The sequence below is a fragment of the Anser brachyrhynchus genome (assembly GCF_964034855.1).
Source record: "Anser brachyrhynchus genome assembly, chromosome: 2".
NCBI lineage: Eukaryota > Metazoa > Chordata > Aves > Anseriformes > Anatidae > Anser > Anser brachyrhynchus.
In genome coordinates, this window is record NC_137695.1 from 96,954,525 (window position 1) to 96,978,863 (window position 24,339).

The following is a 24,339-nucleotide window of genomic DNA, read 5'->3' on the forward strand; positions in this document are numbered from 1 at the left end:
TATTCACTCCCTTTATGTATCCTAACAAGGATCAAAATTAACAATTACATCTATAGAGAATATTTCTGTTTTGACAACCTGCACTATAAAATAATCATGGATATAACAATTCACTGCCAACTATCCTATGCAGACCAAAAAAAGCATCCAAATTATTCATCTGATACAGTTTCACTCATTCATCTATGTTATAGATCCTTTCCTCCCTCTCTCTCTCTCTCTCTTTTTTTTTTTTAAATCCCTCATTCCTATTTTATTATATAAGCAAACACAAGTAAATAATTGAAACAGTATTTAGGAAGAAACAACACTTCATTAAATAGAGAGTAAGGAATGCATTTTTTTTTCTGAAATGACTGAATTAAGTACCTGAAATACAGTATTAAAGCAATTCCAAAGAACGTCAGAGTATGTAGCAGGCAATGTTTGCAGCCAAGCTGTTAAAATAGGCTTCCAGTCTAACACTGAAGAACTCATGAAGACCATCCCATTACGAGAAACTGTTGCAGGTGAAGCATTGTCAATGTTGTGAGGTTCAAAAATAATTTTGCAACTGGGGGACATCGGAATACGATCTCCATTGGCCAAAGTCAGGGTCTTATTATCATCCAGAACAGAGTTCAGATTTTCAATCCATATTGCATCAACAGGCCCATCTAAAACTATCCAAATATGCTCACCCTAAAAAGAAAAGAACAAAAAGGACACACACACGCAAATTTTTGTACATTGACAAAAAAAAAAAACAAACACATTTAATCTCAGATTAAATCTCAGAATCTTGGATGTAAATACTGAATCATAATTTGGTGCTGATTGGCATGGCAGGAGCTGCAGTTCTTTGTAATTTCCTCAGTGATTTTAACCTTTCTTTTTTTTAATCTTGTGCCACACCAAAAAACGATATTAAGGAATAGTGACAAAAGATAAGTTTGGACTGTTCTAAGCATAAAGCTCTCCCTTTCTTCTACAAAAAGTATATCAGCCAACCCATCACCCATCAACGTGGATGAAAAAATTTCCTTTTAAATAAAGTCACAGACTTAAAGGAAGCACACAGTCCTTGTGGGATATTACCCAAGCTCCTCACGGAAGGCTTCCTATTTTCTAGGTTAAGAACTGAATGAACATGAAACTTCAGAAGATTTGAGTGCAGTTATTACTCAGTGAAAAATCACCTGAAGGTTTGATAAGCAAATTGGGAAATATCTATATTGATTTCTTACCAGAGCCTCTTCCATTCTCATATTAGTGAAATAGAGTGGCAATGACATAAAACCAGACAGAAGATTACTTTTTCTGTCCTCTTGTCAAAACATGAGAAGTCCTTGCTTTTGCATTTGAACGGTAGGACTACCTGCTTACAGAAGGAAGAAAAATTCTTTTCCAATTTATTTCTGGAACCCCTAGTGTTTGGCAAGCCTTGTGCTCTCAGGCATATACACACAATTTTGGCTTTTGGGTACAGAGAGCTATTCAGACCGAGTGCAAAACTAACACTGCATTTTCCCATTTGATTTTATAACTATACTCTTTCACATAAACGACAGATAATGAGACCTTATAGAAACAGTATTAAATGTCCTTATTAACTATCATGATAGAATATCCATTACCTTCTTTGCTTTTAAAGTTTTTCTCCATAATGTAGAGAAAATGCCATCTGTCCAGTCATTTGTAGCAACATCAAGGGTACCAAACATCTGGGAAGCTGTGATTGCCTTTGGGTTCATTCTCATCTCTTTATGAGGTGCACCACAATCTGTCATTGCTTTCATCAAAATATTAATGCATTTTGTCTTTCCTGCACCAGTTGGACCTAGAGTCATCATACCTTAAAACAATATAAACATGGTTTAAAATGAAATCTCATGCTACCCTTTAATGACCCTTTGCATCAGTGATCCCCCTTTTTTTTTTAAATCAAAAGCCAATACAAAAAAGATGTTTCTCACTCCACTTACTCTGTGTTGACTGAAATGGAATTTAAATATTATTAAAATGCCTCTAAAAATGCCTGCCCTATTACGGCAGGCAAGCCTATGTGGGTCTGTATCCTCCCTCAGGCAGTTCTGTTCCTTTTTCTAATTGGAAAACACAACTGACTTTTGATGTTCACATAGTGACATTGACACGACTGGTGGTAAACAAAAACAGTAATTTCTAAATGTGTTTAATGAGAAAGAGTAGTTCCCTATGATATACAAAACTAAGCAGATCTTTCTGAAGCAAATGAAACAAAAATATGCACCTGCATCCGTGCTGACATTTTAATACATTTTTTTAACATAAAAAAGTCAGCAGTAACTACACTTTTAATTTCATCAGTGTATACACATATTGCCTGAGGAAAATAAGCCACATCTTCAACAACAAATTGAGTCTACAGTTGATAATCTTTAGCTGTATTTTCTAAATAAACTATTCAAGAGGCAAGGGGCTGTACAAAAGCAGATGGAACTTTCACAGAATCACAGAATCACAGAATCGTCTAAGTTGGAAGAGACCTCCAAGATCATCTAGTCCAACCTCTGCCCTAACACTAACAAGTCCTCCACTAAACCATATCACTAAGGGCTACATCTAAACGTCTTTTAAAGACCTCCAGGGATGGCGACTCAACCACCTCCCCGGGCAGCCCATTCCAATGCCTAACAACCCTTTCAGTAAAGAAGTTCTTCCTAACATCCAACCTAAACCTCCCCTGGCGCAACTTTAGCCCATTCCCCCTCATCCTGTCACCAGGCACGTGGGAGAATAGACCAACCCCTACCTCTCTACAGCCTCCTTTAAGGTACCTATAGAGAGCGATGAGGTCTCCCCTGAGCCTCCTCTTCTCGAGGCTAAACAACCCCAGCTCCCTCAGCCGCTCCTCGTAAGACTTGTTCTCCAGACCCCTCACCAGCTTCGCTGCCCTTCTCTGGACTCTCTCGAGCACCTCCATGTCCTTCTTGTAGCGAGGGGCCCAAAACTGAACACAGTACTCGAGGTGCGGCCTCACCAGAGCCAAGTACAGAGGGACAATCACCTCCTTAGACCTGCTGGCCACACTGCTTCTTATGCAAGCCAGGATGCTGTTGGCCTTCTTGGCCACCTGGGCACACTGCTGGCTCATATTCAGCTGCCTATCAACCAATACTCCCAGGTCCTTCTCTGCCAGGCAGCTTTCCAGCCACTCATCTCCCAGCCTGTAGCGCTGCTTGGGGTTGTTGCGCCCCAGGTGCAGGACCCGGCACTTGGCCTTGTTGAACTTCATGCAGTTGACCTCAGCCCATCGGTCCAGCCTATCCAGATCCTCCTGCAGAGCCTTCCTTCCCTCGAGCAGATCGACACACGCACCTAACTTGGTGTCATCTGCAAACTTACTGAGGGTGCACTCGATCCCCTCATCCAGGTCATCGATAAAGATATTAAAGAGGACCGGCCCCAGCACTGAGCCCTGGGGGACTCCACTAGTAACCGGCCTCCAACTGGATTTGGCTCCATTCACCACAACTCTTTGGGCCCGGCCATCCAGCCAGTTTTTAACCCAACAAAGCATATGCCAGTCCAAGCCACGAGCAGCCAGTTTCTTGAGGAGAATGTTGTGGGAAACGGTGTCAAAAGCCTTACTGAAGTCAAGGTAGATCACATCCACAGCCTTCCCCTCATCCACCAAGTGTGTCACTTGGTCATAGAAGGAGATCAGGTTCGTCAAGCAGGACCTGCCTTTCATAAACCCATGCTGACTGGGCCTGATCGCCTGGTTGCCCTGCAAGTGCCGCGTGATGACACTCAAGATAATCTGCTCCATGAGCTTCCCTGACACTGAGGTCAAACTAACAGGCCTATAGTTCCCCGGGTCTACCCTCCGGCCCCTCTTGTAGATGGGCGTCACATTTGCTAGCCGCCAGTTGACTGGGACCTCCCCTGATAGCCAGGACTGCCGATAAATAATGGAAAGCGGCTTGGCCAGCTCCTCCGCCAGTTCGCTCAGTACCCTCGGGTGGATCCCATCCGGCCCCATCGACTTGCGTACATCCAAGTGTCATAGCAGGTCGCCAACCATTTCCTCATGGATAGTGAGGGCCACATCCTGCTCCCCATCCCCTTCCACCAGCTCAGGGTACCAGGTATCCAGAGAACAACCGGTCTTGCCGCTAAAGACTGAGGCAAAGAAAGCATTGAGCACCTCAGCCTTTTCCTCATCTTTCGTAACTAAGTTTCCCCCCGCATCCAGTAAAGGATGGAGATTCTCCTTAGTCCTCCTTTTTCCGCTGATATATTTGTAAAAACCTTTTTTGTTATCTTTAACGGCAGTAGCCAGATTGAGCTCCAGATGAGCTTTGGCCTTTCTAATTTTGTCCCTGCACAGCCTCGCAACATCCTTATAGTCCTCCGGAGTAGCCCGCCCTCTTTTCCAAAGATTATAAACCCTCCTTTTTCTCCTAAGCTCGAGCCACAACTCTCTGCTCAGCCAGGCCGGTCTAGTTCCGCGTCGGCTCCTCTTTGGGCACGTGGGGACAGACCGCTCCTGAGCCGTTAAGATTTCCTTCTTCAGGAGTGCCCAGCCTTCCTGGACTCCTTTGCCCTTCAGAACCTCCTCCCAAGGGACTCTGCCAACCAGTGTCCTGAACAGCTCAAAGTCAGCCCTCCGGAAGTCCAAGACAGCGGTTTTACTGGTCCCCTTCCTGACTTTGCCAAGAATAGAGAACTGAACTATTTTGTGGTCACTCTGCCCAAGACAGCTCTTGACCACCACATCTCCCACCAGTCCATCACTGTTTGTGAACAGAAGGTCTAGCGGGGCACCTCCCCTGGTAGGCTCTCTAACCAGCTGCATCAGGAAGCTATCTTCCACGCTCTCCAGAAACCTCCTTGACTGCTTTCCCTGGGCTGTGTTGTGCTTCCAGGATATGTCTGGGAAGTTGAAGTCCCCCACGAGAACAAGTACTGACGATTTCGCGGCTTCTGCCAGCTGCCTGTAGAAAGTCATGGAGGGGAGCTAGATAACAACTCCTGTTAACCCTAGTGGCAACTGGACAACACAGTCCTTATTTGGCTTTGGAAACCACTTCAACAGAATTATGGAACAAACAATCAAAACCTAAGCTATAAACCTAATCTGATACAATGCAGACTGCCTGGTGTTTTCTCTAAAGTGAGCTGAATGTTAATTTAGTTAAATTTCCTTTATTTTTTCTCCCTCACAGACTAAAAGTCCTAGGTTGGTAGAGTCTTGGGAAGAGGAGGAGAGCATTTCAAAAAGAGGGCATATTTTTTTTTCATTCAGCTATGAATGGTAAACATGCTTGTACTACTGTTTTTGGTATCCTTCCTAGGACAGGGTAAACTTTACTCATTACCCTTTTGTGGACAACAAAAATGTATTCTAATGGAAGCATAGAATGCTTGAGGTTAGAAGGGATCTGTGGAGGCCATCTTGTCCAACCCCCCTGCTCAAGCAGGTGGAGCATTTCTCCTTGGTTGAAATGGCCAGATTTGAACACAACCAACACGTGGAATTCTAGTACATTCTTGATAGAATCCATTAAATTAAAGATTTGGGAGATTATTTTTGTAATCTTCTCAGCATCACAATTTCAGAATAACATTAACCATAAGCTTCATGACTGAATGCTGAGGGCAACGGTTGTTTTCAGAATACTGAACAAATTCGTTTGTCTCTGAATTGGGACATATACTCTACATTTTACCTTACTCTATAGATATTTCAACCATGCTGAAGGCCACACCCATATTACCCATAAAAATGTAATACAACAAAGCTAAAATTTCAGTGTGCGTTGCACAGCGAAAAAGAATCCTAACAGTTTCCTATCAAGATATCCACATAAGCTTTAAAAATGACATCTGTTCAATTTCAAAAGACATTTTTTGTGAAAATAATCCGCACTCTGTAGCAGATAATATAAAAAACTTCATTGCTTTTATGCAATCTCAAAACCTCATCTTGCATGCTAACCATGTCGGACTCGCTGAGTTTCATACAGCTGAATGAGTTTAAGAATCCACGGTGGATGATGAATAAGCCCTGCTTTCTCTGCCTGTTTCTGAATGGCTGACTGTAGTTCAGGATACCCAGCTTTATCCAGAGTAATTCCAGGGAAGAGGTCGTTAATGAGACTCATAAATAAAGGTTCATCTTCATCCACCTGTCAGGGATAAAGTAGGGAGGAAATACATTATTTATTCAATTTATGAAATTATTATTACAGCTGTAAACAATCTTTAAGAATATGCCATTTAAAGGATGGCAGTATAAAACTGTATCTTTTCCAAAGCAAATATTATGAGTCAGTTTTATTAAGTGAATTTCATACTTTGCAATCACAAGTAGCAATTTCTAAATTAAATACTTAAAGCTTATAAAAATGTTAACTTTATAATAGAGTTCACATCAATATAAACTCACACATTTCTCCATTTGTTACACAAGTCAGCAAGATTTATTCAAATTGTACTTTCCCTTGGATTTTTTTATGATCTTTTTCCTTCTGTAAATCACTGAAGCATGCCTATAGGTTTGAATGCATGTACCAATGTGCTGAATAGATTAACATCAGAAGCAGAGTAATTGGTTCCATCACAAAACTGGCTGCCAGTGTAAATACACGGATTCTAGATATGCTATAACCTTTCAATTACAGCAATAGAAAGACAGACAAATACTTTAAATAGTAATAGCAAAAAAGATTACGCTATACAAGTAGGTGTTAGCTGCTACTAGTTACCTCACTCATTGCAATTCTGATGATGTTCTAAAAAGGCAACAGACTCCCAAGAAATGTATAAAATGAAATTCTGGATTAAGAAGGATCTTTAAATTCTGGATTAAGAAGGATCTTCAATGACACTGTTAAAAGCTAACACAATGTACTCTTCCTTTCTCTCTTTAGATGGGGCAGAAAGAAGAAAAAATAAAACATAACTAGAGGACCAGGTTATGTCCTCTAGGATCTAATGGTATTTCTGACTATTTTTTCTATTTTCTCACTTAATGTTTCTGATGTATTTTAATTTCTTTCAGAAATAAATAGTGCTTTCACCATAACCATATTCTGATAAAAATTTGAAACTGCAGTAAAAAAATGCAAAGGAATGTATCCAAGTGCTGAAGAAAAAGAGCTTTTCAAAGTGCATAATAAATACGCTTTACAAATGCAAATAAAGTACTTCTTTGGGAAAGTTACCACTGTTACAATACCAATTTGGAGAGGTTCATGTCCCGCAGAACTCTCATCACGACGGTTTTCTCTGGTTCTTTGGGATTAGATCTTTTCACTGCTCCAAGTGTTCTTAAAACTGACAGGATATTTCTTAGTCCAAAGTCATAGTGAACCTCAAAATAATACATAAGCACAATTGGTACCACAACAATTAAAGCCTTTAAAATCAAGAAAGGGCTGATGACTATGGTAACTAAAGAAATGACTAGGCTATTGAACTTTTAAATATAAGGAATTTCACAGCTCTTTATCATTTCAACCGGAGCTCCAGTTCTGTTGCTATCATATCCTGAAAATATTTTCCAGTGTTGTAAGTCCATGACTGCCATGTCATCCTTTTGGTGGTAGACTACCACTTTTACAAGTCATCTGTAACAAAGCTGCTGCTTCTATCATTTTCATAAATTCATAATAAGCCAGATGCACAAACAGTAAAGCACACATCTTCGGACTACCCTCTGTTACCTGATCACTGTTACTATCTTCATATATGGTACAAGGATTGATAACTAAAATAGTCTATCTCTTGCTGATGTAAAAATAACATACTGAAAATTATACAAGTACAATATTTTATATGTAAGCCCATCTTATCCTGTACATAATAGCATTCCTTTCTGTGGATGGTTTCATAACAATTAAGGTATCTTCTTCTCAAATAAGGTATCTTCTGATCTACATGCAATTATTTGTAATGGTAGATTCACAACTCCTATCACAGACAGACTGGAATAATACGTTGAGCACTACTCAAAATTTTCAGCATAAGTAGCTTATTGATTAGGTTTCCAGGTGATACCAAGCTGGTAAACTAGACCATGACTACAGTTCAAACTGACCAAGAGAAATTCAATAAATGGTCTGGGCTGGGCAGCCAAACTCCACCTCAGACACTCTCTCATTCCCCTTCCTCAAAGGGAAAGGGGGAGAAAATACAATGAAGAGGGCTTAGGGGTTGAGATAAGGACAGGGAGATCACTCACGTATGACTGTCACGGGCAAAAAAAAACTCAGCATAGGGAGATTAATGTAGTTTATTGCCTATCACTAACAGACTAGAGCAGTGAGAACTAAAAGCAAACTAAAAGCACCTTCCCCCCATCCACCCTCTTCTATGTCCTCCTCCCAAGCAGCTCAAGTGAACAGGGAATGGGGGCTGCTGCCAATCCCTGATGCTTTGTCTCTGCCACTCCTTCACGGTCACTCCCTGCCCCTGCTCCACGTGGGGTCCCTCCCACGGGATGCCGTCCTTCCCGAACTGAGCCTGTGGGGGCTGCCCACAAGCAGCAGCTCTCCAAGAACTGCTCCCACACGGCTCCGTACCACAGGGTCCATCCGTCAGGAGCAAACTGCTCCAGCACAGGTCCCCCACGGGCGGCAGCTCCCCCCAGACCCCCTGCTCCTGCGTGGGCTCCTCTCCACAGGCTGCAGCTCCGGCCCGGGGCCTGCTCCTGCGGGGGCTCTCCATGGGCCGCAGCCTCCTCCAGGCCACATCCACCTGCTCCACCGGGGGCTCCTCCACGGGCTGCAGCGTGGAGATCTGCTCCGTGTGGGACCCATGGGCTGCAGGGGGACAGCCTGCTCCACCAGGGGCCTCTGCACAGGCCGCAGGGGAACTGCTGCTGCGTGCCTGGAGCACCTCCTGCCCTGCTCCTGCACTGACCTTGGGGTCTGCAGGACTGCTTCTCACTCCTCTCTCCCAGCTGCTGTTGCACAGCAGTTTTCTGTTTCCCTTTCTTCAATCTGCTCTCCCAGAGGCCCAACCAGCCTCACTCCCTGGCTCATCTCTGGCCAGCAGTGGGTCCCTTTTGGAGCTGGCTGGAGCTGGGTCTGATCTGACAAGGGGCAGCTGCTGAGCTCTGCTCACAGAGGCCACCCCTGCAGCCCCTCTGCCACCAAAATGTTGCCATGTAAACCCAATACAGTAGGATGAATTTAAATAAAGAGAAAAATACTACACAGATAGAAATACCCAAATGCAAAAGTATCAAAGAGGAGCAATTCTTCTTTATTGAAATGAAAAATGAGTCAGGTGCAGAAGGCTTTTGAGAAAAGCATCTGCCATTGGACTGAAACCCCAAACTCACCAGTGACATAAATCTACAATTATAGAACACAATAAAAATGCAAGTGGCTTTTTTAGGACAGTTGAAAAGACCTTTCCATTGTGGTTGGCACTTTCATACTACGCCAAAGGCTGGATTCCATACTTGAAGATGAACCTTACTGAAGAGAATCTGGAAAATAAAGATAGCTGCTAACTAGAAAACATGCTATAACAGGAAGTAAAACAAAGTTGGCTTTAGAAGTAGAAAGGGTAAATATGGAGGATGAGTTACAGTAAGTCTTTGACATGCAAAAAAAATCCTGCAAAGAGGAAGGCAGAAGGAATAGAAAAGAAAAGAAGCAATTTATTTAGTTACAGCATGAGAAATTCTTCAAGTCAACTTCAGGGAAAACATTATGACCATAAAGAAAATCAAACTTTGGAACAGGCTGCCTGGGAAAGCTCAGGCAACTGTCAATGCAAAATGTTAAAGAGAGTCATAAACATTTACAGCAAATTATTTAGCTAAGAATTGATTTTTCCTCCAGGCAGGTATATGGATGACCCCTCATGGCGCTGTCCAGCCTCATTTTCTATGATTCCAGCAGGTGCCAAGTTGTTACCAGTTTACAAACTTAGATGTGAATATTCAGCCAGATACTGCCAAGAATATTATTTGCATATGGCAAAATTAAGACAAAAAGGTTTAATAAATTCCTGTGAAGTTTGGAAGGCAGATTACATGTTTATGATGAAGTCTGGTATCATTTGATAAATGATAGGTCTTAGTGATCTTTTTGGTTTTTTTTCCATGTTAGTCAGCTATCATTGACATTGCAATGAGTCCAGCAGAGAATAAGGACAAGAGACAACGGTCAAAATTAGTAACAGAGGAAATTTCAATGGAAAATAGTGCCTGTGCCTTAGCATAATTTCCAGGAGGATCTGCTCCATGGTCTTGCCAGGCCCAGAAGTGAGACTGACTGGCCTGTAGCTCCCTGGGTCTTCCTTTTTTCCCTTCTTATAAATGGGGGTTATGTTTCCCCTCTTCCAGTCAGTGGGATCTTCACCGGACTGTCACAGCTTCTCAAATACGATGGACAGTGGCTTAGCAACTACATCTGCCAGTTTTCTCAGGACCCATGAATGTACCTCATCAGGTCCCATGGACTTGCGCATATTTAGGCTCCTTAGATAGTCTCGAACCTGATCATCTCCTACAGTGGGTGGTTCATCATTCTTCAAGTCCCTGCCTTTGCCTTCTGGGGCCTGGGTTACGTGGCTAGAGCTCTTGCCAGTGAAGACTGAGGCAAAAAAGTCATTAAGTACCTGCCTTCTCCATATTCTGTGTGAGCAGGTCTCCCATTTCCTTCTGCAGAGGGCCCACAGTTTCCCTAGTCCTCCTTTGATCACTGATGTACCTACAGAGCCTTTCTTGTTGCCCTTGATGTCCCTGGTGAAATTTAATTCTAATAGGTCTGGCAGCACTCAGTAAGACAGTGCCTTCTAGGCACTCTTCAGTTATTTACAATTCTTACACTGACCCTCCAATATATCTAGTCTTCCTAAAGTAAGGAGACTGAAAAACCTGTCCTCTGCAAAGTTCTGTAGAGCTCTGTACACAGTTGCTTATATCTTCACCATTATCTGTACTGTATTTTAAAATTAAGAATTAATTTTAAACTTCCTTTACTGTACAAATTAGTTTGAAAAATAAAAATAACATTATGATTTCAAATTCTGTTGCTGGAACTTGAAACTGAAAACCCTAAAAATGACTAGGTTCCCAAGTGTCAAAATAATTATATATCTTATGAAAGTGTATTCTCTACATTCCCTTCTAGTGACAGCATCTGGTTGAACAAATATTTATTTTACCTGTTTAGATAACTGCTCTTCACAGAGTTTGTAGAGTGTGTAAAATTTTTGACTAAGGATTTGGTTGTCTCGGAAACCAGCACTTGCCAGCTTGACTCGCATAATAATGCCACGGTCAGGCACCATCATAGCAACTGTGCGAAACTGAATCTTCAGATTTTCTGGAAGTTCCTGTCGTCCTGCATAGCCCGGGTTCTGAAAAACGCAAAATGTAAAATAAAATATCACTTAATGACAGCAGGATAGGAAGGCTTATATTTTCTGATAATTATTTGGCAAACACAGGAGCACATGCTAGATTACAGTGGATAACTAAAGAACGTCACAATTATACATCACTACTAAGTTGTCCAAATACTGCAGTTCATGAAGTATGTGGTATCACACGTGGTATTTTGAGATGCCCAAGACACACAGACATTAACAGACAACCACTTACAGTTCTTGTTGGAGCTGTTTTAAAAAAATTAGTTCCTCAGGGTCTTGATAGTGTTCCAGTGCTGAAGGTTATTGCCCCTTGTGAGCATTATCCAGCCCAAAGTCAGTCAAGCACTACAAGCCACTACTGCATTTAATTTAAATTAATCAATCTGACCTTTCACTGAAGATGTCTAAGTCACTCATATGACTACCACATGGATCAGTTGTGACAACAGTAGTCTCTGGCTATGCAGTGATAGCTTCTTAAACTCTTCCAGCTGTTTTTACACTGAATTTTCACTGGCATTGGTACACTACTAGTTAATTTATCCTTTTTTTACAAATTAGAGTGACAACATTAACAGCTTTTCAAAGACAGGAAACCTTACAATAAAGACAAATATTTCAGTTTTGAATTTTACATGTGTAGCCTACAGCTAAAGAGGAGGAGATACAAAGATGCTTTTAGAGTACTCTTCCACTTTCCTGCTTCTTTGCCTCCTTCACTGACAGAAACAGTCCACAGACACCAAAGATAAATCTCTGGGAGGTCAATGAACCAGAGTGAAGGTGACTTCCTTCATCCTGTCATACAGAAGGACTGAGGTCAAAAATTCTTCACAGGTGGTAAAATACCGACCAGAACACCTACAGTAGTCCTTCCAATAGTCAACTACTACTGTTTCATTTTGACAGACTTTGACTAAAAATATGAGATGGTTGGATTTAATCTCAACGTGTGAAATACTGAACAAAAAAATAAAATATGTAGTTAATGATGACTGCATATATCAAGTCCTAGGTTCCAGATAAAAATATGGGCAAGAGAAAATATCATTATCATTTGAACAAATTGTTGTTCAAATTCTATTCACTGTGCTCTAACAGAGAGTTCCAGCGATTTGAACAAGGATACTTCTATGGGCAATGAAATGGGAAAGATTGTCCATACTGGTGCTATTTACACACATACATACCATAGTCAGAAATATGCCAAATTCTCTGTCCATGTCAACAACATCACCATCAGTGAAAATGAACTGAGGTTTCTTATTTTTCTTACACTGAAGTACAATGTATATCTGCTGAGCAGCTACTGATAAAACTGGAAGTTCAATGCGGTTAAATTCATCAAAGCAACCCCATGCACCTGACTGGGCTAAACCTAAAAAGACAACAAGGAAAATATTTGATTAAACACTGTGTGTCAGATCAAACAAGAAGAATTTATGTATATATAAATTATATATATAGCATATCAGATTCTTTATAACGTAACAGGAGAAAAAGAGTATAAACACAGAGTAAAATGAGGAGTAAAAACTCAAAATAAATTAGGACATGCATTAACAACACTAAGAAAAAGAATTATCCCTTGTAAGAAAGACGTATAAAATTCTTCTCAAAGAATCCTACACTTCTGCAGTAACCATAAGGAGGAAATCATTCAGTAATATTGTATATAGTACCTACCATCAAAAACATGTATATATCATGGAAACTTATCTATGTAGGGAGTGAAATTGTCAAAGATAAGCTCAGGAGACACCTATCTAATGCAAAGCACAGGATCAAATTCAGAAATTGATACATTTGTGGAAGCACCATTGTATCTTTTTATAGCAGTTAATTCATAGGTTGAAAATAGTTGGAGAATAGTATTCTGCTGTTCTAGAGAGAGGAATCTGAATTCACACAGCTATCATTTGTAACAGGCCATGGAGTTCTAGACAGATATTAGTATCCATAAACATCATGAAACTAATGTCTTCTGAGTGTCAAACACTCCTTCTGTGTCATGTTTGAAGGATTGAAATGGGAGAGTCAACAGTAGCAACTTTCCTGAAAGGTAATGGGGAAGCTGTGTAATCTCCTTCACTTCCACATCCACTCCACAAGAGACAAAAGCTAGCACGTCTATGCAAGAATTGCAGTCTTCTTTCTCAAAGCCCACAGCTGACTACTATTTCTGTTGCCTGGATCCAGCAAGGTCCTGGATGAGCACCTTAACTGGTGCTACAAACAAATATTCAGAGGTGCTTAATTCATCCCACTGGCCTAGTGGAGCTTAGTTTGGCTTAAGCCATTTGAAGACAACTCCAAATATATAGGTACTATAAAATAAATTGAATGTAACATTGCACAAAACTTTCAGCTGTCTTACTGGGCCTACTGCTCAAATTCATTTTTGATTAAAGTGAACCCCAATACAGAATTTTTATCATGGAGCTGCCCTAGTCTTGCTGCTCCCTTGCAAAAAAAAAATTATGTTTTTCAAATGCATTTGGTTCCTTTTGTTACATATACTGCATGGCTATTAGGACACAGACTGGGAAAAAAAATAAAATAAAAGTGTTTTTGCTACTTTATTTAATAAACAGCAATATCTACTCTTAGGGATATAGCAAGGAAAAGCCCTAAAGCTGAACATTCTTTAACAAAGAGACTCTGTTCCATATCATAATATCTCCTACACTTATTACCTGTGTATCAAATGTATTTTTTGAAATTGCTTTCTCTAAAGGATGATTTCAGTTCTAGCTAAACAATTTTTCCTTGGGGAAGGAAGAATATCACTTGTTCTGTAATGCCACCTGCTGCATGGCGTTGGGAAACCTGACTCTCAGGCAAGGTCAATATCCCCCAGTTTTGTATTAATTCAGTTCTTGCAAAATTATTTCCCTTTGGCAGTGAAGACGGAAAGACAGACAAAAAGAAACAAAGAGAACATACATAAGTGTACCACCACACACACACAAGCAAAGGCACAGCAAGCAAACTGTCAGCTGCGTAACAGCTTAGAGACAATTTAATCTTGTTGTGCACTGTCATATTGTGCATAAGGAAAAGGGAAGGGAAAGGGAAAGGGAAAAGCTGTATGTAATCCTACTTTCTTCTCACTCACAAAAGACACCCAACTAAAAGTTGAAACTTTTGATCTTGACTGATCTTGACTTGATCTTGACTGAAAAGTATCCCTACACACAGCTAGTTCAGTCTCTAGCTGAGAAATGTTCCTGCATTTGTTTGTTATTATATAAATGAGCATACATAGCTCATACATATGTTCTTTACTTAACATAAGCTTTACATAGCTCCTGACCTCTAGGGGACTATTTTCTCTTTTGATATGCAATCATCTGGCCTTGGTCAGATACATAGTATTTACCTCTGGTAAGGACTACAATAATATGTTCAGCACAGAAGTCATCAGCTTCTAGGAAACTTTAGCCCACATCCCAGCGTGACTTAATGTGAAACTGTGAAAACTGTTTTCTGCTCCCACTGCTCATCAGAGTACCACAGGAGCCAGCTTCAGCCTGACCCAAGGCAGTGAATGCCTGTATTCACCTAAAAAGATCAAAATAAAACCTTAAGATTAACTAAAAGGCTAACTAATGCTTAAAATGAAGACTGTGATGAAACACTTCATCCCTGTGGCACAGCAGAACTTCTATTGGAAGAGTGGACTCTTTATGGGACCAGCTCAGGACCAGGGAATAGACTTTTACAATGGCTAAGGACAGTCACTAGCTCTACCATCTGCAACTCCCAAATAGCAGCTGTACTACCACAGATTCCTGATATGGAAATGATATGGTTGCTCTAGCAGGGAGCACTTTATCCTCTCTTTCTGTAGGAGTGTCTCCTTGACACTTCTTCTTTCTATGTTCTACTTGTTCTCATTTTCCTCTTTTTAATATATCCATTAAAGAAAATTAACAAGTTAATGAGGCCCAAAAACGTCTGTAAAGGAACAAAAGGATTAGGAAGAAGAACTGTGAAGTCCAGCGAAATTAGTCCTAGCCCTGTTTTTAACCCAGCTCTTCTAAATACGTACTACAAGTCTTCTTGATCAAACTCAGTCATACACAAACCCAGTAAGACCACAAAGGAGACTGGATAGAAAGATGGAAAATTAAATATAAAATTATCTTAATCCAAATGTGGTGTAGCTTTCAGGCTTTCTATCTTCATTAGAAAAGCTTAACTGGATACTCTTAAGCTTTTAAATATAAAGTCAAATACAAAAGTTACTTCTATTAAAATCTTGGCCAGCTTTGCTCGTTTCTTAATTAAAAATAGAAATGATCTCCAGGTTATATTTTTAATGTTCAGGAAGTGTTACAACAGTGAAAATTATTTTTATGATACCTTGTGTTCAGTTTAAGAGCCCACCACTTACAGAAAATGGTTACATTCTAGGGTCTGCAAGTCCATATAAGCCACTGTAGCTATATACAAGAAAACAGACGTAATAGAGTTCACAGATATTGGATCATCTGACCACTGCTTGCAAAACTGACTTCAGAGCTCTGTTTATCATGAAAACTTATCAGAGTTTGACCGTCTTATTTTCCTGATTTAAAAAAAAAATAGTTTGAAATAAGACAGTACACCACTTTGCATGTGTTTCCCATATTTGTACAACATCACTGAACTCTGTATTTGTAGTCTTATTTGATATAAAAATGTCAAGGGAGAGCTAAATACCCTCCCTTATGGCTGGGATAGTGGCATAAATAAAAACAGTAAAAGGGGTGAAAAGGAAAAAGGAAACGAGGACAGAGATATGAAACAGCCTCCAAGAATATGAAACAAAAGCAAACAAACAAACAAAAAAATGGAAAGCATGGGGAAAAAAAGAGAGAAAGAGAAACAATCAAACGTCAGGAAAAGTTGATAAGCATGCATCTGGAAATGTGAGAAAAGAGGGAAGAAAATATCCCTAAATAACTAATGAAGAACCAAAAACTGATGACTGTAAAATGAAAAAACAGATTATTTCTTACCTTTATAGATACGGCCCAATCCTCTGTAATCCATTTGGTCTGAACAATTGAAAACAACAACATACTTTCCCAAGCATTTTCCCATGTCTTTAGTTGTTTCTGTTTTCCCTGTCCCTGCAGGCCCTGCAGGTGCACCACCCATACTCATGCCCAGGGCCTGTGCCAGAGTGATGTAACACCTGGAGACAGAACAAGCGGCTTTTTACTAGGACAGACAATGATCAGACAAGGGGAGTGGTTTTAAGCTGAAAGAGGGGAGATTTAGATGAGATGTTAGGACCAAATTCTTCACTCAGAGGGTGGTGAGGCACTGGCACAGGCTGCCCAGAGAAGCTGTGGATGCCCCATCCCTGGAGGTGCTCAAGGCCAGGCTGGATGGGGCTTTGGGCAGCCTGGTCTGGTGGGAGGTGTCCCTGCCCATGGCAGGGGGTTGGAACTGGGTGGGCTTTAAGGTCCTTCCAACCCAAGCTGTTCTATGATGCTGTGATTAATCCTCTTCTTCTATTAATTACTTTGAGGTCCCTTTTGTAACCACAGCATTTGTATTCTATAGAGCTGGGGGAGGGGGGCAGAAATACTTGTTTTTTCTTGTGGTAAGTACTGGGTTGACATCCCCAAGGTTAAGTCACAGCCTCCCTAGATGGCATGGAGACTACTGAAGGGGGAAAGAAGGCTACTGTTCTAACCTACAATGCTCCAAAATCCCAGCAAGCCCATGTCCAACAATTTTAACCCTGTTAAACCTCAGTAGCTTTATGATATGTCTGGGGAGAGAAAATGGGCACTGAAAAAGAAACAAATGACAACATCTTGTATAACTTCCTATAAAGTAATACAGTGCTCATTCTAACACTGGCAGTAATAATGCTTTATTACCTTATTACACCGTAATCAGTAACAGGCTCTCAGTTAACACTGAAAAAATACAGTTCCTAACAGTTCTGTTGCTGAAACTGAGTTAAGCACAAAATCCATACATGGCAAAAGTCCTAAGAAAGAAAACAGCACTTGCATTTCTTTTTATTTTAACTGCCATGACATGGTCTGTGTCTGACATGATGCTTAGAAACATTCGATTTCAGTCCCACCATCTTAATGTAGTGTATTTCTTATGTGCTTCAGGAATCTTTCTGACCACAAGGTCATTAGCCAAACAGCACTCAGCTCCAAGGTGATTAACGGAAAGCACAAATACTATTATTTGAAAATTGTTAGAGGCTCATACAAGTCCATATGGCAGCATTAAAGTATTAAAAAGGAAAAGCCTATAATGGGAATAAATTCTGTTCTCACACACTACTACTTAGGTACACAGGTTTCCCATGCCAACACTAAAAAATATCCCTGCTTCAAAAACTCTTTCAGTACATGACAGTAGAGAGCCACCAATCTCTGCAGCTCCGCTTGAATCTTATAGGTTTGGCCAAGAACAGATACCTGTGGGGTTTATTTTGCTATTGTTACAGCTTAAGCTCATGCCAAAGACTCACTTTCTTCAAAAATGCCATCCTGTGCTAGTTTTCAATATATGTGACATTGCACCTTGAACTAATCCCTAGCCAATCAGGCTGTGTTTTAATTCTGTGAACAAATTTTCAATGACTACATTTTCTTGATACTGTCTCTCTTGGTGGGCAAAAATGTTGTCTCCGTAGTCGTGCTGCCATACCCACTAATCAAGTGCATGTTTACTGCTGCAAACAGATCTCTATCTAGCATAGGAATAATAAGGTACATTACATAGAATTTGGCAGATGTGTGTTATATATTAAAAGCTAGGTATCCAAGCACAGGGCTTTGGCTCTCTAAATAGCTCACTGGGCAAAATTTTGGTTCAGAAATTGGCAAAAGTCTGAAATTTCATTAGTAAATAAAATCTTGTGATACAGAGAGTGCAAAGATAATTCCAGCATTAATTCAACAGCCTGCAGCCATTCTTCACACAACAAACAACTGAACATGCACAGAATTTTGACACTCCTACTCACACTTAACAAATTTTGGCATCATGAATACAGCTGCCCCTTGCCTAGGTGAAGAACTACACAATACTTCAGGAAAATATGAATATAATGGAGTTTGTACTGTGCTGTATAACTCTCCAGCAATAAAAGGTTCTTAAATTTTGTGTTCAAAACTTTTTGTTTGTTTGTTTTTGTTTTTTCTGTTTGCAGTCCACAGACCTTGCTTTAAACCGTACTTGTACTAGTTATTCAAGGCAATGTCCTGAGTTACTGTCCTCTAGAGTGATTTCAAATGAATTATTTGCCATAACCCCAAATTCAAATGCAACTATTAGCTTACTGAAAGCAGCAACATACTGTTCTGTAGATCCACTTTGCTTAGCAGGTGCAGTGTATGACATTCAGCTATGGTCGCCTTGAGCACAAGTAAACTTTCAATACCTACCACAGCACACACAGCCCAAACAAACATTCAGAGAAAAGTCAGGGTCCCTCCATGGGGTGCCTGTTTTCTCTAAATCAACATATAAGCACTGGCCTCTGCTGTTCAGCATCAATATTGCAGCACTATACTGCAAACCAAAGAATTCTGACTCTCATGGAAGTTAAAGGAAATAAGTCTTCGCTTCAAGTACTATATACTGCCATCTTTTTATAGTTACCTGTCAGTTAAAGGAGTTATAACAAGTCTATCTGTACACCCTAAATATTCATTGCAGTAGGTGAACTCTACATCAGTGATTTGGATAACACATTTATCCAAGTCTTCGAGAAAATAAAATCGAGACTGTTTTTGCCATTCAAAATCAGATGGAGATTTAATGTTCATACGGACCTACAATAGAAGAGAAATATTAATACAGAAAGAGTATAACAAATTCACCTTAAATTTAGTTCTCTCTACACAAGAAAAGTCTGCTATGCATAAATTCAAGAGATCAAAGAATGAGCAGAAAATTAGTCAGGATTCAAGACATCCAGTATTCTTTTCAAACCTCGTTGTATGACTTAGTCTGATCCTTTTTAATCTTTTTGATCACTCTGATTTTCCTCTGAATTGTGTACAGAAATTGTGGATTTTGTTGTAGAAAGACATTGAAGAACAAGGATGGTAAGCTTCGTAAAAAGCTAAGCAAAAATATTGGTTACACAGCATGATGCCACTACTCATGGAAATATTAAATGTTAGACAAAGATGGAATGCGTTCTACACGTCTATGTACTTCTTTAGTTGGGATGTATTCTTCTATATGAAGTTGCCACATGTTTAGAACTGTAGTAGATTAATAGATCTTGGTTCATTATATTTGACACATGATCTCAAAACCATTGTTTTCTTACAAAATACTTGGTTGTTGGCATTGTAGATATACTTCAAGGAAAAGGAGAGATTATGGTTTCCCAACCACTTCCCCATACTTTCTCTTAATCACAAAAAAAAATAAAAAAAAATTAGCAGGGAATAGAATGTTTTAACAGAATGGGATAATATTAGATGAATCAATTAAGGATCCTTGCCTTGGACTTCTCCCTGATTTTTTATTTTACATATAGACCCTTTAAAATTAGCCCATTTTCTGTGATTCAATTTCATTATAATATGACATTACATTAATTCATAATGAAATGTCCAATTAAGAAACTAATTATGAAAATCAAAAATTATGGGCACAGGATAAAACCACTTGCTTAACTTAGAACCTGGCAGTTTTCTTTCCAACTTTTAGTATTTCTTTATGATTTTCTTTCTTTACACATGCATTTATCTTCCTAAAGTACACACACAAATTAAACAGTGTTGTATTGAATTACTAACCTTTACATACTGCAAGCTTTTTGAAAGTTATTTTACTCCCATTTTTATAATTGTAGTTTCATATATTGAAAAAGCTTATCTAAAGGAAATTTGATGCAACCCAATTATAAAAATAAAACAAAACATTTTAATATCCATTCTGGGTATTGTTGCTATCCATTTCAAACATGTGAAACCTCACTGCTTTAATCTTTAAATAACTATTACCTTAAATCAACACAGAGGCCAGACTGGAAAACATACAATTGATAGCAATACTAAAGGGACATTTTTTTCTTTTTTACGTTTCATTTAAATAATTTATTAAATTTTCAATTTGTGAGAATATCTTAATTCTAAAAATTTAAGCTTTTTGCCCACAACAAATTTTTGCATATCAACAACCATTTTAAAAACTGAAAAGCAGTAAGTCTGAATCCATGAACTTATCTATAATTCACCCTTATCTCTGCATGACATCTATATGAAATGAAACTGAATAGAACAGATATGCTATATCACAGCACTAATATCAGAGTTACTCAAAGAGAATACATTGTAAGATTTGTTTATAAATTATATGCACAAAAGCTTCCATAAAGAAAGTCCCTTAAAGGTTTTCAAAAACTTACCAAATCATCAAAGATATCCTTCTGGTGTACATGAATAGTGATTAAAGTTTCATATTTTGTGCGCTCCATTCTTGTCAGATTGTGTGTTGTCATATCAATCAAATCATTTAAAAGCTCCAAAAACTTCTGATTTGTTGTGTGCATTACCTTTTCCATATAGCAAGAACAGTCATATTAATATAAAAATAATTTGTTTTTCCAGTGTTTAGAAAAAAAATCTGCAAACATCCAGGCCCATGAAATCTATGATTTGCTTTGTATTTATTAGGTTTAGGATCCTAAATTTGGATATGCAGGGTGCCTTCTGTACACACATTCCTAGCCCAACAAAGTACAATATCATTATATATCTGGGTGAACAGGTCACATGAGATTTTATTCCAAGATTAGTGTTCCCTCTACTATATATTACAACTTCAGATGATTGCATCCCTGTATTTTTTCAGAACCGTAAGCCTTTGGTTTTGGATATTAAACATCAGCCTGGCCAGTATCTACTCTGCAGGAAGGGCAGAGGAACCTAGAGATCTATCTCATTCTCTAACCATAGAAGAAGAAAAATATACTGTAACCTTAAATGCCAATGCTGAAATAATAATTTCTTATGTGGTACCAGACTCTGTTACAAAATTCCACAAAATACAAAATGACCATGCAATACTGATTTAGGTAAGCTGTGTCAGCCTCTGTCAGTGATTTTCCTGGTACACAATAAATCATAAAGCGCAGAGGTGTCAGAAAGGGCAGTTCATATTCATTCCTGTTCCAAGTATGTGAGAGAACAATCACACAAGCTTTCTGTGAATATATGCAAACCCTAAAACTCCCCTTGTTTGCTCAGAAAAAAACTGCTAAAAACAGTCCAAAAGTAACGGAGCAGTATAGAATCACCCTACCCATCAAAAATACATGGAGTTTGTCCAAAAAACTTCTAGGCAGTGTGAAAGAATCTGAGTCTAGTTAGTATTAAAAACTGGTCTGCACCCTTTTTAAACTTTGTACGATACAGAAAAGGAGACACTAAATGGTCTTCTTCACAGTCTAGAGTCTTTGTTTTAATTGACTCTGAAAGCACAACAAAGTACCTTTCTTCTCCATTTTCCTTTATGATAGTATGGTGTTACTATTTCTTAGTCTCATTTCACTGTATATTCCTGATTAATAGTAATTTGTAACTCTTTAGTTCATATCCTCTCCTTCCTATTTCAGAGAGTCAGTGTTATTACATTAGTAACACCTTGCTGTTAACAAGATCATCTTTAAGTGTTTGAGATGAAACCAGCATCTCTTCAAATAGCTTCTATTCTTTCCCTTCCCTAAAAAAAAAAAAAAAAAAAAAAAAAAAGCTCACCAACTGCAGATTCTAATACACTCTGTTACAGTAAAAGAAAGCCCATAAAGTACAAATATTTCTCCAAATATGGGGATCTCTTATTTCTTTCCAAATCTGATTTTGGGAAAGTAATAGGATGAGATTCACTGTATTCCCAAACTGACAAATTAGCCCTTCTCAAGATTAATGTGCTGTCAAAACAACAGAGAAAATCACAGGATTAGAAACAATTTTAAAGCATATGCTGGGGGATTTGTGACCTCTTAACACTTTTAATTATTTTGTTTTCCTGTTAGTTAATTTCTTATTCTGGTTACTTAAGTTGTATTTTTTGCTCTTTCCTACAAATTACTTTATTTTTTCACAATATATACTGATCCAAACAATATTTTTAATTAATCCCCAGAGATTCATTAAATACTACCTTTTTGTCTGTTTTGGTACTGTTCAGTGCATTCTCTGCATCTCTGGTCCAGATCATTTGAATTCCCAGAAGTCCTATTTGTGCAGGAAACATTGCCTGAAAATCATACAGTTTAAATCCTGAGTCGCTAATGGCCACTGATGCCTCTCTGATGATAGTGTGGATTGTCTTCCTAATCCCATTCAGCAGCTGACCTAACCAGAATTCCACATTGCCCTGAAATAAACAAGAAAATACTTTTAAAGAATTAGTTTATGAATAATTCACAAGGAGAAACAGCCCTGTGTGACTTCTTTTTTCCAGTCCTTCAAACTCCCACTCCCCTCTTTGCTATTCTCTTTGCTTTTTTATGTTATTCTCTAATCTAAAAGATTCCTGTCCTCCTGCTCCACTGCATTTCTGTGTGCCCTTATAGTGATGGATTTAGCACTTCATATCAGCACTGATGGAAAAAACCGCTAAAGTAATTGTTACAGAATGACACAAGAGTCCTGTCCTTTCTGGCCTTGATTATGCTGTTCACATTGGAAGGTTTTCATTCGGCTAGTCAAATTGTAACATGATGCAACACTGTTGGTCACTACAACATAAATCTACTTTAAATCAAGTCATGAAAAAGTGTAATTTATACTGCTGTTACCTGAGCTATAACTGGTTCAATAATATTGACCTGTTCTCCTTCTTGAGATTCAAATAACAAAATCTGATCGTAGTTTTTTTCATTAAATCCAACTCGGTTAACATTGTCAAACAAACTTAATAAATGTGCCTACAATAGAATCAGAAAAAAAAAAAGTAAAAAAAAAGTTGCATAAACTGATATGATATGGCATTCTTACTCTACCTTTAAATTATGTATTAGACCCTTCTGTAGGTTTTCCACAAGCGAAAAAAAATAATTCAACTAAATAACAAAATCCTCCATGGTACTCACTTACTAATATTGACTGTATGAACATTATTGCTTTATTACTTATACCTGAATAGTATGGGAATCAGATGCTTGACCAAGGATTTCCAGAAGAGCAGGGTCAGATACAAAAAAAAATCTTGGAAATTTTAACCGTTTTTTTTCTAAATACCCAGTCAGGGATTTCTGACAGATTTCCAATTGTTCCAGCAAATGTGGCAATAGCTGTGACAAAGTCTCATCTCCAACACAGCACTGTACGATGTTTGACGTTTCATGGGCTCTCTGCATAATTTTCTGCCATGATTTGTCAATGTTCTGAAATCTTCTGGCTTCCTGGAGTATGTGAAAAATACATTAGTTCTTCCTCACGTTTGTCAATTTCTAAAAATCAAAGAATTCCATCAGGCAAGGTAACAGTTTAATATTTCCTCTGCAGCTCAAGACTTTTTTTCTTTTTTTTTTTTTAATATATGAATATTTATAGGTATGCTTACAATAATCAGTGTTTATATGATGACAGTTCAAATTGCAAGAGAAGGAGTCCACCAGGATAGCTCTGGAAATGTCTTTTTCTTTATGCTGAGCACCAAAAAATTCTCCATGTAAAAGGATTCCAACGCACCTTGCAACAGAAAACTCAAACAGCAACCTTCTCACAAATGAATCTTCCTAATTGCAGCACACAACATAGTGTAATGCAGTAAGGGCTGCTCCACACAGGTTATGAGGAGTAACTTAGTAGTAATACTTTACAAACAAGAACTGTATAAACAGCCTGCGACTGCTGCACTAATGAGGTGTTGTAGGTGATGGGAGACAAATTCTCAACTACTGAGAGCTGGAAAGTAAATATTTTTCTACTCCAGATATAGTGACTTTAAAAGTCTTCTCCTACAACAGATGAAATGTTA

At 38.8% G+C, this 24,339-nt stretch overlaps 1 protein-coding gene across 6 annotated transcripts in view; it reads right to left on the bottom strand.

The window, feature by feature from the left end:
• The window catches only part of LOC308189364 (dynein axonemal heavy chain 5-like), a 155,269-nt gene that overhangs the window by 83,112 nt on the left and 47,818 nt on the right, over positions 1–24,339 (bottom strand). For all 6 annotated transcript variants that reach the window (XM_080579329.1, XM_080579331.1, XM_080579330.1 and 3 more), the window contains 12 exons: positions 23,495–23,761; positions 23,156–23,284; positions 22,516–22,731; positions 20,759–20,905; positions 18,994–19,166; positions 16,368–16,546; positions 12,552–12,739; positions 11,155–11,349; positions 7,208–7,342; positions 5,966–6,155; positions 1,617–1,834; positions 370–681 (listed from right to left, as the gene is read on the bottom strand). In XM_080579329.1, the coding sequence (XP_080435455.1) occupies positions 370–681; positions 1,617–1,834; positions 5,966–6,155; positions 7,208–7,342; positions 11,155–11,349; positions 12,552–12,739; positions 16,368–16,546; positions 18,994–19,166; positions 20,759–20,905; positions 22,516–22,731; positions 23,156–23,284; positions 23,495–23,761 (2,349 nt within the window). The remainder of the gene's footprint in view (positions 1–369; positions 682–1,616; positions 1,835–5,965; positions 6,156–7,207; positions 7,343–11,154; positions 11,350–12,551; positions 12,740–16,367; positions 16,547–18,993; positions 19,167–20,758; positions 20,906–22,515; positions 22,732–23,155; positions 23,285–23,494; positions 23,762–24,339) is intronic.